Genomic DNA, 16,263 nt, shown 5'->3' on the forward strand with positions numbered 1-16,263 from the left:
TCAAATTTAAATCCCAAATGTTACTAACAACCTATTTGGCGAGTCACCGTTTGCAAGATTGTATTATTTTTCTGGTACGAACCTTTTCTAGTTTCTTAATCCCTTATTCTTGCAATATTTCCATGCCTAATAGCCGTTGAATATATATAAATCACCGCCTTATGGAGATCACTATACAATAAGGTACTTGTAGTATCCAACTAATACGAAGATCAATTCCTTCACAATAAGCTATTTGGTGCATCGAACAATCCCGGTGATTTTTCACATACGGTTGAGAGGGGAGTATTTTAATGATGGTAAAACAATGAACACAGTGGATCATATTATGCAAAATTAAATTGAAAAATATGATCTCAACGCTGATATACATCATCAAACAATAGAGTCTCAAGTCAAGGGGGTTTAGTCAATAGAAAATACCACCTCCAAGTAAAAGATCAGAAGGGCGGAGTTTTCTCTCATATTTAATTCACGTCCCTGTACCTGTTGGTTGCCCTTATTGACCCAAAAAAAAAAAAAAAAAAAAAGTCTGCTGCTTGCCCATGCTGCATGCATTTATGTCCATAAAATGTATTTGTATCGATATGCTCAGATATTTTTAATCTACGATTTCCCCAACTCTGAGCACGAATGCCGATATATAAAAGAAAAACATTATAAAAATGAACGGTCAAGATCTCTAATGTGATTACCGTCCACAAAAATAAAAAAGAAAACGGAGATCTCTAACGTTACTTAGATTTGGAAACCTCACTGGCAAATGTAGGTGACATGGAATATGGATAACAGCCAATAAAATAACATAAATATCTGGTCACTCTTTCTTTGCGTTTCAAGATTCCAGATATCTGGTCGAAAGACAAACTAGAACGGTGGTACTGTTTTGCCTACTTTTGAGTACTTCCACATCTGTACAGATATTTTCAAATTAATGGTAAATTCCTTCTCTCTCTCTGCGGTGACGAGGAACATACATAGGTAGATGTTATTGATTATAAAACAAAAAATTAACAACGATTCAATTTCAAGCGGTAGAATATGTAACATCAGAATCCTCGAGGAGGCGGTGAGACACTTTTGTTCTTAATCTGGGTTCGATTTCTCAACTAATCTCCTTCCTTTTTCACCAAAAACGGAATTTTCACCCTTTTCCATTTTTAGCTTTGTTTCTTGTTCTCTGTTTTTTTTGTAGTTTTCTGATGGATAAAATGCTAAGTGAGTCAGAGGGAGGAAGACTTATCTTCCAGGGGAGGTAAGTTTATGGTTGTCAGTTCTGACCTCTCCTTTATCGACACTCCACTTCTTCAGGCTTTTAGGGTTTTCGTTGTTGCATTTGCGATCTTTGATGGGGCTTTGCGTTTGTAAGGGCGATTAATCTGTGGCATATTCGGTTCAAATTAGTGAAATTAGATTGCTTTATGCACTATTTTTCTTGGGTTCTTGCGAGCTGGTTTTGCGAATTAGATTCGTTGTTGCTTTCCCGAACTACTTTCCAGCTTCTTTAAGCTATATAGTTTTGTGTATTCTGATAGATTTTGTGATTTTTTTTCAGTTAGTTCCAGACTTGTAAGGATTTTATTCACTGGATGGATGGTTGGATTGATTTGTTATCTATGTCATTTCTAGAGTTGAGACTGATTTGAGCAAATTTTGGTTGTTTCTTCGGCGTTAGCTATGGGTTTTATGTTATTTTACCCCAAATGCACTCGCTTATTCAAGGGGTCGATGCCATTGTTTCCTTCGTCAATGTTCACTGCAGAGTTCGATCAAACCAGTCAATTGGATGGTCACATCTTTATGTTGGTTGAATGAAGTAGATGTGCATGCATGGAGGGAGCTGATGAAGGGGTGACCGCACATGATGCGGCAGAGAGTGAGCATCTCAGAAGGAAATACAATAATGAACCCTTGAAACCAGACGGATTCAATATGTTGGAATCTTCAACTATGTTTTTACCTCCTGGTGGTGATTGGCCTGGGGCTTCACCACAGATGTCTAGAGATACCGTAGAGGGTCAGAGTCTGAAGCGATTTGTAAACTCTGTAGCTGGATCTGAACCTGCTACTTCTTGCCCTTCTTCGGTGAATCATGCTGGGGTCACGGTTGAAGAGTTAACTGTGAAAAATTACAAGGATCCAAACCTTGCCATGGTTGGCAGCTCAAACAGTAGAGAAGAAGTACAGCGTTGGGACCAGGAGTGGGAAGATTTTTATCAGTTGGCAGGTGGCCATAGAAATGAGAGTTTGCCTGGTGGCATGGCTACTAGGAACATGGACTCACCAATGCCAAGCGACAAAGTTCAGTTGAGGAGTATGTATCCCTCTGAGGCTGTGTCTCAGAAACCTACACTCAACACGCATTCTAATCAGGATCATACTGATATCTCCAAACAATTAACCACTTCTAACAGAGATACCATCCCAAGCAATGCATTATCACCTGCAGGTGTTAGGAGTAAGGTTTTATCATCATCCGGCTTTTCTCAATTTTTTCTGAAGAATACATTGAAAGGGAAGGGAGTTCTATCTGGATATCCTGCAGCTCAAGATGGCGCTGATGTTGCAGTCACTGGCAAGAATACTGTGAAGACTTCTGATGCATCTCTTGATGCTAGTGCAAAAGCAGAAGATCCTCCTGTACAAACTGTGGCTGGCATTGGTGAAGTCAGTTTAAGGGAGTGGCTGAAATCTAGGAGTCATAAAATAAATAAAGTTGAGAGCTTCTGTATCTTTAGGCAGATTGTGGAGCTGGTGAATCTGTCACATTCTCAAGGAATTGCTTTGCCAGATCTAAATCCATCTTGTTTTGTGCTGTTGGCATCACATCGGGTTAAATATGTTGGTTCACTGGCCCAAAAATTAGTGTGTGTCATAAATCAAGATATTCCCTACTTGGAACATCATTTGAGCAGGAAGCGACCCTTTGGACAGGGTATGCATGCTTATAACCCCATAATGCATCATAATAAATATAGCAAGCAGATGATCTTTGCTGGACAACAGCCTCAATTTCCCACTATATCTAGCTTGAAGTATACAACAGTAAAAGAGAGTGGTATTAACAATATGGCAGTACAGGAGTCAGAGAATGGTCTTAATGACCGATACAACTCAAACTTAGAATACAATACCATAAATAAGTATGGAGCACGAGTTATATCTAGTACCACTCAACAACTGATGACATCTAGGCATCTTCACTTGGAAGAGAAGTGGTATACTAGTCCAGAGGAACTGAATAACAGAGAGTGCACATTTTCATCAAATATCTACAGTCTGGGTGTTCTTCTATTTGAGGTGCAAATATAATCTAATTTGGCTCTCTTTCTGCATGCAAGTTTTATGTTAAGTTGGCTGCTTATTGTTTTAGTTTTGAATTTAATTTAGTTACTACCTTTTTTCTTGTATAATAATATAGCTAAGACATGGTCTGAAGTCTAATACTTGGACACATTTTTTTCATGTCTGGCCTTAAGGAAATGCATATGGGTTGCTTGTCAGGCATGGGGACATAAAAGACATGATACCATTATGCATTGTCACTGTTACATCCTTGTGAAGAATGATATGTTACTGTACAAGTATTCATTGAAGATGTCAGTCCTTGGATCATATATATTTGGCACATATTACATATATGTGAAGCTGAAAAAAAGAAAATGTGACTGTTCTTTGACATTTGCTTCATTTTGTGTCTGGGCACTGTGAATTCCGGGAGGACCATATGTAAATTTAAAGTCCGACACTTTGATAGAACAAAGGATTTTGAATATGAATTCATTAATAAAAAACCTTCTCCTACTTTTGAATTGTCGAAACAAAAACTTTATGTAAGAGTGGAAGCCCCAGAAGGAGAGCTGGGAATTTTTTTGATAGGAGATCAGAGTGTTTTTCCTAAACTTCATCCATAATTTCTATCACTGTACAATTTAGGAAGACTCCTACCATATTTTTCTGGTTCGCATGATTCTTGTAGAGTGAGTTTGGGCCTTGATGCCATAGGAAAGTCACTTTATTGTGACCTAGTGGTCGCAGGCTTGAGTCAGGAAACAGCCTCTATGTGAAATGGGGGTCAAGCATGCATATACATGTGACCCTCCCCTGACCCCCAAGTGGCCGGAGCCTTGTGCACCGGTATGGCTTTATGCATGAGTTTTTGAGGATATGATATGTGGAAACGTATGCGGGTGTTATTTATCCTGATGTTTCTGCGTTGCAATCCAGAAATTGGAATATGCTATTTGCTCAAAGAAGTTCCATTTGGAAGGGGAAAGGAACTGTGGTATTTTCTGACTTATCTTTCTTATACTGCGAGGGTTTTTATTTATGATTTTCCTATTTGTGTTGATGTATTATGCATTGAGGTTGAAAGCATGCAAATATAAAGGAAATTAAATGGTAACACCTAGTCACCTAGTATATATGCATATTGTTAGGTGCATTATATATATGGCAATCCGAGCAAGCAAGTAAAAGGGATTTGATTAAAGAACTTGATGACAAGAAGTAAACATTGAACTAGAACCATAATGACAGCATAACATCCATCTATTATCCCTATGCAAGACGAGTTTTCTTCAATTGGGTGTCCAGCTTTGTTGCATATATCTGCCTTGACATGTATTGGCTTGTCAGTTACCTACAACTGTTATGAAAACTGTAGTTTCCAGTAGCCAAACCAGCAGTAGACAATGTCATATACAGTAGCCAGCAAAACTTCCCTTTGCTGCTTGTGCTTGTCACTTAGCCTATTACCTCATTATCGAATTAATTAGTTTGTTTTTTATTCATAATTTTTTCCTCTTAAAATTTGGGTTGAAGGCATGATCCTTGTGACTAATTTGGCCAGTTTTAATCAGTTACTTAGCTGCTTTGAATCATGGGAAGTTCGTGCTGCAGCAATGTCGGGTCTACGCCATCGAATTCTCCCTCCAAGTTTTCTGTCAGGAAACCCAACAGAAGCTGGTTTCTGTCTTTGGCTTCTTCATCCTGAACCTTCTTCGAGGCCAACAGCAAGGTAATAACAGACCACGTCAGCCAGTAGCTCCATTTATGTTGTAAATTTAGAAATCTATGTATCATGATCCATTTGTGGTAGCACTGATGTAGTTATAGATTGATAGAAGCTCAACTAGAAGTCATATTCCAGGATTTGCTATGAATCGGTAGGTTCATAGGGATAAAAATATGTAGGTTTGTTGATGTTAGGAAGTCTAACAGTGAAGGTTTCTTAGTGGTGAAATAGTGTTGGAATTTACTCATAGCAAACTTAGGATTAGTATTTTGTGTTTTTGAACAGAGAATCTAGGGTTTGTGTTTGGATCTTGGGCTGGGCTTTGGGTTGAGTGCTCCTCGGGGCTGAAGTATGAAATCCAATCCAAGAATGAAGTGATCTGGATGGTTGGTTCAGTTTGGGCCAGATTTAGGGTGTTGGCATCTAGAAATGATTCCCCAAGACGTGTGGAAACCTAAGGTTGAGACAGTTGGAAGGTTCTGTGAAGAATTTGGAATGATGTCAGGGGATGTTTGGGAAATTAGGGTTTGTGTGGTTCTGAAGATTAGAGAAGGATTAGGGTTGGGATGGATCCAACTCAATGTTTTTTCCGGTACATTTTTGCAGCAGCTTGTGTGGGTAAAGAATATGAGTAAAGATCGAATCTTGATTTTGACTTGAAGAAGATCTTCAAAGACTTGAGAGAAAACTTCAAAGAACTGCCCAGTCTTTGCTCTGCAAGATGTTGATTGGATTGAATGCTAATCCCAACAATGGACCACCCAAGGCTTTGCACCACAAAGTAGGGGTGCAAATGGATAGCCGAAATCTGCTTTCGAATTCGCATTCGTATCCTTTTAGGGGTTTCTGACTCCATCCGATTACTAATAGTATGCAGATATGGTATACCCATTTCCATCTGATTATTATCCGTTCGATAAAATTATCCGTTTAAGTTACTTTTCTGGATTTGTTTTCTTATTTTTATATAACTTTTACTTTAGATAAGTGAATACTTTTCTGGATTTTTTACTAAAATAAATGCGAAGGTAAATTAATAGTGAAGAAATTTAAGAAAATCAAAGACTAAAATGAGTAGTAAAAAGGAAGGTTACTAAATTCTTAAATTTCAAACCTAATCCACCCAAATAGAATGGTAAAGATGTCACAAGTAGTTCAAAACCTGTATTCAATCTTGTATTCATCTCCATTTAGAAGAATCTATGTTGGAAGTATGATTGAGGCTTCCTAATTGGAGTAGACTCCTCTTTTAGTTATATCTTGTGTTTTCTTATATTCTTTATATTATTTTCATATTTTGTGTTAGACTAGGTTTCCTAATATCTAGGATTTGTTTTTTTATTCTATTTGCTTTGTATTTCCTTATCCTACTCAGAGTAGGATTTACTCAGGTTGTAACTATAAATATCCCATTGGGGCGTATGAATGAAAAATACCTTCTGATCAATAATTTCTTCAAATTCCAACAATCTATTAACAAAAAATAATTATCGGAATATCATCCAAATCTGAGTGAATCCATTTGAAAACCGATAAGATATTATCCGAATCTGTCTGAATATAATAGGATATGGATATGGTATTACCACTATCCGAATCTGTTTTGTTTATGTACCACAAAGTGGCAATCAGAACAAACGCTGATCCCACCATTCTTAAGGAAACATAAGACATCGAAAGAGAGAACAGAGCTGCAGAGCAGCAAATTTTTAAAATTGAGAGGTGTCTTCCCCCCCCCCCCCCAATACACACAGAAATAAATAAAAGAAAGAAAAGAAAAAGAAAAAAAAAAAAAAAAAAAAAAAAAAAAAAAAAAAAAAGGGGAAGCCAAATTCACTTTGTTTATGATTTGCATGAGGAGATGTATTAAATACGAGGACAACTAGAAAGGGATATTCCAGTTAATTTTATTGAACCTGGTTCAAACCTGCAAAAGTGGTTTGATATATTAGATAAGAATAAACTAGTAAAGAGAACTAGCGGCGCACAATTACAATAAAAAATAATGAAGATTTAGATATTAGGGTTTGACTCTAGATTGTTGAATTAAAACAAATTAAAAAGGGGATATTATTTTTCCCTAATTAGACTTCAGCTACTACCCTAACCACCATTTCTGAGTCTTAGGATTCGGAAGATCAAATTCTTCCTCCCCTAGGTCTTCGTGCATCAAGGGATGGAAAAAACACATTATTAATGATGAATGTCCCCTCTTTTTATATTTTCCATTTCTTTAGAAATCAGAATAGGAAGAATAATTGCTAGTCGCCCCTACTGTTTTGGGAATAGGCAGATTATCCATATGCTTTCTGATTACCATTTTCCAGCCATCTAAAGATGGGCCCACATTTACAGCCACCAACCCGGTATTTCTGGTGAGAGTGGTTGAGTGATTACCATTATGCGATCTAATGCTTGAGGTGAGACATTATCATCTATTGTTTATATTGATGTATCCAGCTTTTACCCTTGAAATTGTAACAGCTGAGAATATGTCCACTGAAATTTTCTTCGACTCTAATCTCTGTGATCTAACAAAACCCTCTCTCTCTCTAATGTAGTACTGTATTTGAATGATCAAAACAGTAGCCAAATGGGACCTTTCACAAGGAATCAACTTCAGATTTGATAGAGTTAAGATAGATAAAATTCAGATATAATAGAAGGCTGAAAACCGAAGTGGTAGAACAAGGATATTGGTTTAAGAACAAGGACTAACTAGGTCTTCAAAACAGCAGTATGCTATAAAGAAGAATGGATGGAACAATATAAGAGAATTAAGAGAACAATAAGGACAACAAAGTAACATGTAACACCCGGGCTTCTCACCGCAAGGTGGATCAAACACCAACCTTCCTTGATCAAACACAAGGAGTCTTAACACCGGGCTTCTCACCGCAAGGTGGATCGATTGGATCGAACACCAATCTACCTTGAACACAAGGGTTCTCCAAAGAGGAGGAATGCTAGCAAGCAATTTGATTTCAATTCATAAGTTGTTTTTTCACCATTTACATAAGTCTCTTTATATAGCATTCTCAAGAGACAAAACATTAATGGTAACATCCAACCACTAGCTAACACAACCTACTACAAACATTAATGGAAACATCCAACTACTACCCAACACCACTAGTCAAAACAATAATGGAAATATCCACCAACTATACCCCACCACTAGCCAACACCACCTACTAGCTCCTTTTGTTGACTTTTCAAAGCTAGACTTGGGCTTAGTTCAAAATAGTAGGCTGATATTCTTCTTCCACTAAAGTGATCCAAGCCCATGAAACCATGGGCTCATTTTAACCCACTCCAATAGTCCTAGCCCATGCAAGCCATGGACTGTTTTGGGTCATGTCCTTAGGCTTTAATGGGCTTGAGCTTTGGGCTTTTCTCTCTTTTGTATCTGCTGCCAATTCTGCATCACTCTCTCTCTCTCTCTCTCTCTCTCTCTCTCTCTCTCTCTCTCTCTTAATTTTTTTTTAATTTTTTTTATTGTGGAATGAATGAAATAATCATTAACCAATAGCCCACAAGGGTGAAGAATGTACCCCGCGGTGGGGGGGGGGAGCAATCATTGAGGTGAGACATTATCATCTATTGTTTATTTGATGTATCCAGCTAGAATATGTCCACTGACATTTTCTTCGACTCTAATCTCTCTGATCTAACAAAACCCTACCTTGATCATAATCTCTCTCTCTCTCTCTCTCTCTCTCTTTGTGTGGAATGAATGAAATAATCATTAACCAATAGCCCACAAGGGTGAAGAATGTACCCCGCAGGGGGGGGGGAGCGATCACAGCCTACTAGTTGGCAAGAGAGGAACCTAGACCCCAGGAGCCGGTAATCTTGTCCATCAATTTCGGATCTGGCAGTTCTCTTTTATTCTACTTGCTTTTCAAGAGCCAACTTTTGCATGTGTCTGTTTTTTAATATTTATCTTTGGCTAACTTGTCAAGTTTATCGGAGTAGTTGTACTGTATTTTAGAGATTGAACAGTGAATTGAATCTAATTGTGTTCCTGGTCCGACAGGAAGTTGTTGAAAATCTGTTATTTGTTGTGCTTACAGGAGAATCTTGCAAGATGCATTGGTACGCCAATCTCAAGAATTGTCATATGGAGGTGATTTGGCATCATCTGTTGAAGAAGATGATGCTGAATCAGAGCTGTTACTACATTTTCTTATATCTCTGAAGGAACAAAAGGAAAATCAGGTATCCAAGTTAGCTGAAGACATTGGATGCTTAGAAGCAGATATAAAGGAAGTTGAGAAAAGGAACCTATCAAGAACAGCAGATGCTCTTTATCAAAAGTTCAAGGAGTCCACCAGTGCAAGAGGATTAGGGTTCCGTAAGGACCCTTTATGCTTAGATGCACATTATAGGTTAGCTCCCACATCCAAGAATGAGGAAGAGAGGTTGGTGAAAATTAAAAAGCAGCTTGAAAATGTATATTTTTCTATGAGATCTCAAGTTCAGCAAGATACTGATGCTATAACACGCTCAGATATAGAGTTGTTGAAGAACCGAGATAGATGGATCCCAATTCAAAATGAAAACGAAGAGGGGGGCCTTAACCAAAGTAATGATCACCTTGGTGCATTTTTTAGTGGCTTATGCAAGTATGCTCGCTATAGTAAGTTTGAAGTTTGTGGGACACTAAGAAATAGGGATATTCTCCAGCCAGCAAATGTGATATTTTCATTGAGTTTTGATCGAGATGAGGAATACTTTGCTACTGCTGGGGTATCAAAGAAAATTAAGATATTTGAGTTCCAAGCACTTCTTGATGATTCTGTTGATATCCATTACCCTCTTATCGAGATGGCAAGCAAATCTAAGCTCACTTGGGTTTGCTGGAACAGCTATATTAAGAATTATTTGGCCTCGACTGATTATGAAGGTGTAGTTCAGGTGTGTATTTCTTTTGCATTAACTGGTTATTCTTTTTTGTTGGGGCAAAAGTACTTGAGTCAGGAAGGGTTGGCCTTTCAGGTCCCCACTAATCCAACCTTCTCTACATGTTAGAAATGCTGATTGGCATTACATATTTCCTTCAGTTCCAACTTGGAGAAATTGTTTGTTGTTCAAAGTTAATTGATAGTGGGCTCCTTCTATTAACAATTGGTCAATTTGCATCTCTATCCAGATTTGTATAAAGAAGTATGAGATCAGTGGTGACCCAATAGGCCTACCCATCCTGGAATTCCGTATGTCCTGAACCATGCATATCTTGAATTATTTCTTCTTCTTCTTCCTTTTTTTTTTGTTTTTTTTTTTTTTTTTTGACACATTAAGATAAATAATGAAAGCAAAGAACAAGGATAAAGTTCGACAGCCACACTTTTTCTTATTTAGCACATGGTTGAGAGTGCCTCCCCAGCATCTGCTTTTGGATTCTAGAAGCCAGATTCTGGTGAAATAGAGGTTTAAGAAAGAGGTCATTCAATAAGATTATTTTGATTGGGATTTTTAGCATTAGAAGCTGGAGAAACAGCCCTGTCCCTTGCATCTGAAGAAAATGGCACATAACACAAATATTCAGAATAAAATCACCTTAGCGGGTGTACCAGTTTCATCTAGAAGCTGTATTCTGAGAAAAGCTGAAGCACCAGTCCTGAAGCAGTTCCTTGACATAACATAGGTGTGAAAAGCTACCGTAAGTGTTGGGAAATGCCATGTCAGTATTGCCACATCAACCTCCATTAGTTTTGATGATAACAAATATTGATCACTAATGTCTACATTAAGTTGTGATTATCCAGCTCCTTACTAAAACAAGTGGACCAAACTCACCGGATGCTCAAGCCCAAGTCAAGATCAAGTAATCTTGGACAAGGAATCAAGGTCAAGATGAACATCAAGATTAAAGCACAAGAAGATGTGAAAATCAAGTCAAGTTCAAGACTTAGATGAATTCAGGACTTAGGACACATACACATGCGCACTCATATGTAATCGCATTAAATTATATGCATATCATGTCATTAGACTGACCTATGACATATTAGGAGAGTGTATATGGCTTAGGGTTGACTAGAAATATCAAAAAACCAATCAAGTCCCTGTCTCAACTCACTTGTGCACTCTATGTTGCAGGCGGACGTTTGTCTGGTCCTGACTTAAGCCCAACGACTATTTTTTAAACGGCTATTTTTTAGACGAATCTCCGTTTGATCTAGACGGACGTCCGTCTGGACTCTGTTGGGAGGTTGGGCCAAGCAATTGAATGCTATCTTTATAAGCCCAGCCACCCCCGTTTGAGAGGCTCTACCTTGCCTATTGAGCATTTACTATCTCACAACTCTTAAAGCTCTCAAATTGGTGAACAAACATTTGTCACTTGCCTTCCAACTTCACTCAACTTTGAAGGACATTCAAAAGTTGTCAAGCAAGCTCATTGAAGTAAAGCTTGGAGTGATTGAAGGTCATTGAAACTTCATTAGTAGTGCATCTCACTTCTTAAGCATTCATTCATCATTGCGTCACACTCACACAAGGAGTAAAGTGTCACACTCCTTGTTAGGTAATATCTTGAAATTCCTCAAATTGTATTGATTGTTGAATTCTAGTTTAGGTTGATTAGAATTGGTAGAGGGTGCTCTTGCCTTACTAACAACAAAGATTGTAAAGGGTGTTCTTGCCATACTTAGAATAAAGATTGTAAAGGGTGCTCTTGCCCTATTGAACATAGATTGTAAAGGGTTTGATCTCTACCCATTGTATTAAAAGAGAATCACTAATGGAATACTCTCTTGAAACTAAGAGAGGAGTGGACGTAGACTTGCAAAGTCAAACCACTATAAAACACTTGTCTTGTGGATTGATTGCATTACTTTATTATCATTAAAATTTACAATTTACTTTGTATTTGCAATTAAATTGAAAAATTAGGCAAGACCACTAGTTGCAGCCTATGCACCCCATCTAGGTTGCCTTAACACTAAGTATGCCATTATTCCCTGGATGATGCTTAGTTTTTGCCTACTAGATATCCCCCCGCACCCAAACACGCCACCTTGCTCCCCCCCCCCCACCCCACCCAAACAAAAAAGAAAAAAAGAAGAGGAGAGAACCCACTTCAGTTGGACTCAACTGGAAATTTATCTTCCAAACCTAACTGCAAATAGGAAACTTTGAGAGCTTTGGAGAATGACTTAAGAGGAGGATCTGTTTAGTTTAGGAACCCACCGTTGGAATTCAAAGCCTATATACATCCTATCAAGACTTTGATTTTATTTTCTTTACCTCTCCAAAGGTGTTATATTCTCAAAATAGCTTCTGGCTAACTTTGAGTTTTAAAAGATAAAAAAAACTATGGACAGGTAAATTAGGTAAGGTGGTTCTACTGTGCAACAGTTCTCCAGAATGATGAGAAGTGATTTTTTTTCACAAAAACTTAAATAATGTTATGGTGAACTGATCTTGCCATGGATCCTCAAATAGCATTACCATGTTTATTAACCCTTTCATCTTTTTTTGCAAATAACTGTTACTCTTAGTTGATTTTGTTGTATAAACAGTTATTTTTTTCATGTATCATAATTTTGATTTGCATGGATGGAGTGCAGCTATGGGATGCAAGCACCGGTCAAGGTTTTTCTCAATTTACAGATCATGAAAAGAGAGCCTGGTCTGTTGATTTCTCTCAGTTGGACCCCAAAAAATTAGCCAGTGGAAGTGATGATTTTTCTGTGAAAATATGGAGCATAAATGAGGCATGCTTTCACTCCTCTTTAATCATTTATTTATTGCCTTTACAAGTGAGGAACTCACTGGAAAAACCTGTGTTGAAATCGTTGTGAACTATTTATCCATTTCCTCTGTTTTTTTTTTTGTTTTTTTTTAATTTTTTTTTTTTTAATGGAAGAAGGTGAAATAATGCCATGACGTTCAGCTCAGCTTTAAGCCTCATGTGAACTACAAAAACACATGGAAATTCTAGTAGGGAAAAGGTGGAAGCAAGTAATTGTTTGAGAAGCTTACTTGCACAGAAGAAATTTAAGAACCATGAATTTTCAAGCTGACCGGTGGATCAACTAATTGTGAATAAAGAGAAGTAGAAATTATAAGCTCATTGTTTGGAGAGCAATGGAATTTGCGAAACCTTGAGTATTTGAAGACAGAATGAATCGAATTTATCTGCTTTTCTGAATTTTTTTATCAGAGAATGTTGTCCCGACTATCTTTTCCCTTTCTCCGATTACTTGTGATGAATTGTACATCCTTGTGTATTGCTGAGTAGCATGGATCTCCCTTGAACTTGTGGATTGACACCTTTCCCTCATCTTTTGTTAAATTTAGTTAACTACACTGTGCTCAAAAAATTCCCCTTTTTCCTTTTTGTGTTTTAGATGATTAAAATCTCCTGAATCATCAGTTGTGGTCCTGTACTTCTGATACCCTATTCGGATGAAGGGAAACACAGAAGATTTTATACATGTGATGCTTCTATTTCTGAAAATTCATATATCTGCCAGGATGGAGTGTTCATGTTTGGATAGGATGAGGGACCCATAACTCTCTTGCTTGTAACCACATTTGAATCCCAGTGTGTGTGTTATCACAATTCACTGGATCCTTATGGGAGGGATTCATGATCAAATCAACTGGATTGGATGATCCAATGATAATTTTCCTTTTGCATTCAATTAGATGCATGAGATTCAGGTTTAATCTCCTCATACAGCAAAGATTTGAGGTTAGTGATAGATGCCCTGGTTTTTAGTTTTTGGGAGGCCCATTGATGGTGCATCATGTTGCCGGCAGGTGCAATAACTCTGTACTTTCTGGATTTCCTGTACTCTTTTTGTGTGTGTGTTTTAAGCTAAGTTATGCTTTAAGTGATTTCTGTTGCTTCCTTATAAAAATTTAATCTGTAATGCTGAATTTTCACAATCCTGCAGAAGAACTGTATTGGGACGATTAGGAATGCTGCTAATGTCTGCTGCGTTCAGTTCTCTGCTTATTCTACCCATTTGTTGGCCTTTGGTTCTGCTGACTACAAGACCTTCTGCTATGATCTTCGGCATACAAGAATACCTTGGTGTACATTGACCGGGCACAGGAAAGCTGTTAGCTATGTGAAGTTCTTAGACCCGGAAACCCTTGTTTCTGCATCCACTGATAGCACCCTAAAGCTTTGGGATCTCAAAAAGACAAGTTCTAGTGGGTTATCAGCAACTGCCTGCGGCCTAACCTTTAGAGGTCATACTAATGAGAAGGTTAATTCCTCTATTTCAGATATAACTTGCATTTGTCACTTTAAATGCTGGACGATCTATCAACTTTTTCCCTTTTGTTTCTTCAGAACTTTGTGGGCTTAACTGTATCTGACGGATATATAGCATGTGGTTCAGAAACAAACGAGGTATATTAGTTTGAATCTCAGCATCAGTTTTAATATTTGGTATTTAAAATTTGGGGGCAATCATGTGGCCCAAAGCTAAAAGCTTGCTGCCAGATTGTAGACACAAGTTTAAGGTTGGGTGGCGACTTCATGCACAAAATGCTTTATTTTTGGACTGACCCTTGTGTGCTCCTTGAAGAACCTTTAAAAGCAGTACTTACAATGAGTAAGCTATGTGAAGTGTTGACCCTCACTATGTGGTCCTGATTTCAAGCATTGGAAGCCAAAAAGGTTGCTTCAGTTGGATAAGTCAACAGTGAATTCCTAAAATGTGTTCTTTTTCTGGCTGTGGACTAGATTTTTGGTGTTCTTTTTTCCCTTTTGTGTGTGTTTTTTGAACCCCCGAGGGGAGGGGGGCAGCGTTGACAAATTCATACTTTGAGGACTTTGACCCTTTGATTTTTCTTCTTGTTTAGGTCTATGCTTATCATAGATCTTTGTCTATGCCCATCACTTCTCACAAGTTTGGCTCCTTTGATCCCATCACTGGGAAAGAGACTGCTGATGACAGTGGACAGTTTGTTTCCAGTGTCTGTTGGAGAGGAAAGTCTAATACGGTTGTAGCTGCAAGCTCCAGTGGAAGTATAAAACTGTTACAAATGGTGTGAGAAGTGGTTAACAATGTATGTTCAACCAAGGAAAGATTTGCCGTTCTGAAGCTGAAGGTGCACAGATTTGTGGTCTCAAAGATTCGTTGGATCATTGAGTGGGTGTAAATATTAGTGGACTGAAAGAAGTCATCGTAAGATGAAGACCCCAATCAGGAGAGACTGAGCCCTGGAATTTGTCTCTCCGACTTCACCTGAAGCCATGGACGGTTGATTAACTCCAGCAGTTAACTGTCAACAGAATGAGGTGTAAGGCTTCTCTTCCTCATCATGCAAAAAGGGCTGCTGATTTAGTTGAACACCTTTTGATGAGCTTTGTAAGAAAATAAAGAATTTGAAGGAACTACGAAGAGAGATGCATGATTGATAAGTATCTTCAACCACCAGGAAGTACTTGAGTCTCACAGACCAAAAACAATTGCTGCTGAAACCAGAGAGGATTCCCAAGATTCTGTTGAGGCTTGGAGAACAGGTCTAGTGGTGGAACCGGGAAAAGATCACTGAATAATTCCAAAATCTTTTTTGTTTCTGTATTGCTCAATGGTGCATGGTTGGAGTTTAAGGTGTTGTGATGAGTACATGGCCAATCTTCCTAATCAGTATTCTTATGGTATTCCATTTCTCTGAGAAAGAAAAGCTTATCTAACAAGTTTTCACCTGTAACAGTACGTTACAATATAAAGTATACCAATGTAAATTATTGCTGAACTAATAATCCCTTGTCAAGAGTATCTGTACTATACAATCACATTTTCTTTTTGTGGAGTAGGGTTGGGGTTTTGAAAGAAGGGAGTGGGGATTAGTTGATAATTCTTCATATTGTACATTGTACTCTGATATTATTGCTTTCCTCAGTTTCTATATTCATTGTTAGTGCTTCCAAATTTAAAGTTCATCTAAATGTATTTCCATTTGATCCGTAATGTTATTATTCGCATTTGATCCGTAATGTTATTATTCGCATTTCTTTAGATAGACTATATCATTCAAATGTGCAGTTCCATGCACACAGGTGGGTTCTTGGGTTTGCATGAGATCGACACTATTATGGGCATCTACATGTTCCTGATTGGGGAAAAACCAATGTATATGGAATGCTGTAATGTAAAATCAATAATGTAAAATCAATATAAAAAGGGGTATTACTAAAACTTTTCCTTTTAAATGATCTTACTTGGACACAAGCAGAGCATTGGAAGTATGATCCATATTACACATGATCT

General features: G+C 37.8%; 1 protein-coding gene across 7 annotated transcripts; it reads left to right on the forward strand.

Annotated features, from left to right (window-relative positions):
- The first annotated feature begins 859 nt into the window (after window positions 1-859).
- Window positions 860-16,003, forward strand: LOC149014165 (protein SPA1-RELATED 2-like). Of its 7 annotated transcripts, none has more exons than XM_089157817.1 (9): window positions 860-1,095; window positions 1,196-1,364; window positions 1,556-3,300; window positions 4,863-5,020; window positions 9,094-9,937; window positions 12,595-12,741; window positions 13,930-14,247; window positions 14,334-14,393; window positions 14,849-16,003. In XM_089157817.1, exons 3-9 carry the CDS (start codon window positions 1,831-1,833, stop codon window positions 15,038-15,040), a joined length of 3,189 nt encoding a protein of 1,062 aa, XP_089013943.1. In that variant the 5' UTR covers window positions 860-1,095; window positions 1,196-1,364; window positions 1,556-1,830; the 3' UTR covers window positions 15,041-16,003. The 7 variants fall into 7 exon arrangements, 6 of the variants coding, with proteins under 6 accessions (XP_089013943.1, XP_089013942.1, XP_089013944.1 ...); XM_089157816.1 differs by having other exon boundaries at window positions 1,196-1,255; XM_089157818.1 differs by having other exon boundaries at window positions 860-1,069; window positions 1,196-1,255.
- Window positions 16,004-16,263: the final 260 nt, after the last annotated feature.

This window comes from Hakea prostrata, chromosome 6, assembly GCF_041222555.1.
Source record: "Hakea prostrata isolate BN-2017 chromosome 6, UWA_Hpros_2, whole genome shotgun sequence".
Classification (NCBI taxonomy): Eukaryota; Viridiplantae; Streptophyta; class Magnoliopsida; order Proteales; family Proteaceae; genus Hakea; species Hakea prostrata.

What these genes read in the sequence shown, in the direction of transcription:
- LOC149014165 (XM_089157814.1), top strand. Translation starts at nt 1,831, where the DNA reads ATGGAGGGAGCTGATGAAGGGGTGACCGCACATGATGCGGCAGAGAGT. An exon ending in TCTTCGAGGCCAACAGCAAG is followed by an intron (nt 5,021 to 9,093) that starts GTAATAACAGAC and finishes TTGTGCTTACAG; the next exon opens with GAGAATCTTGCAAGATGCAT. An exon ending in GAGGTCATACTAATGAGAAG is followed by an intron (nt 14,248 to 14,333) that starts GTTAATTCCTCT and finishes TTGTTTCTTCAG; the next exon opens with AACTTTGTGGGCTTAACTGT.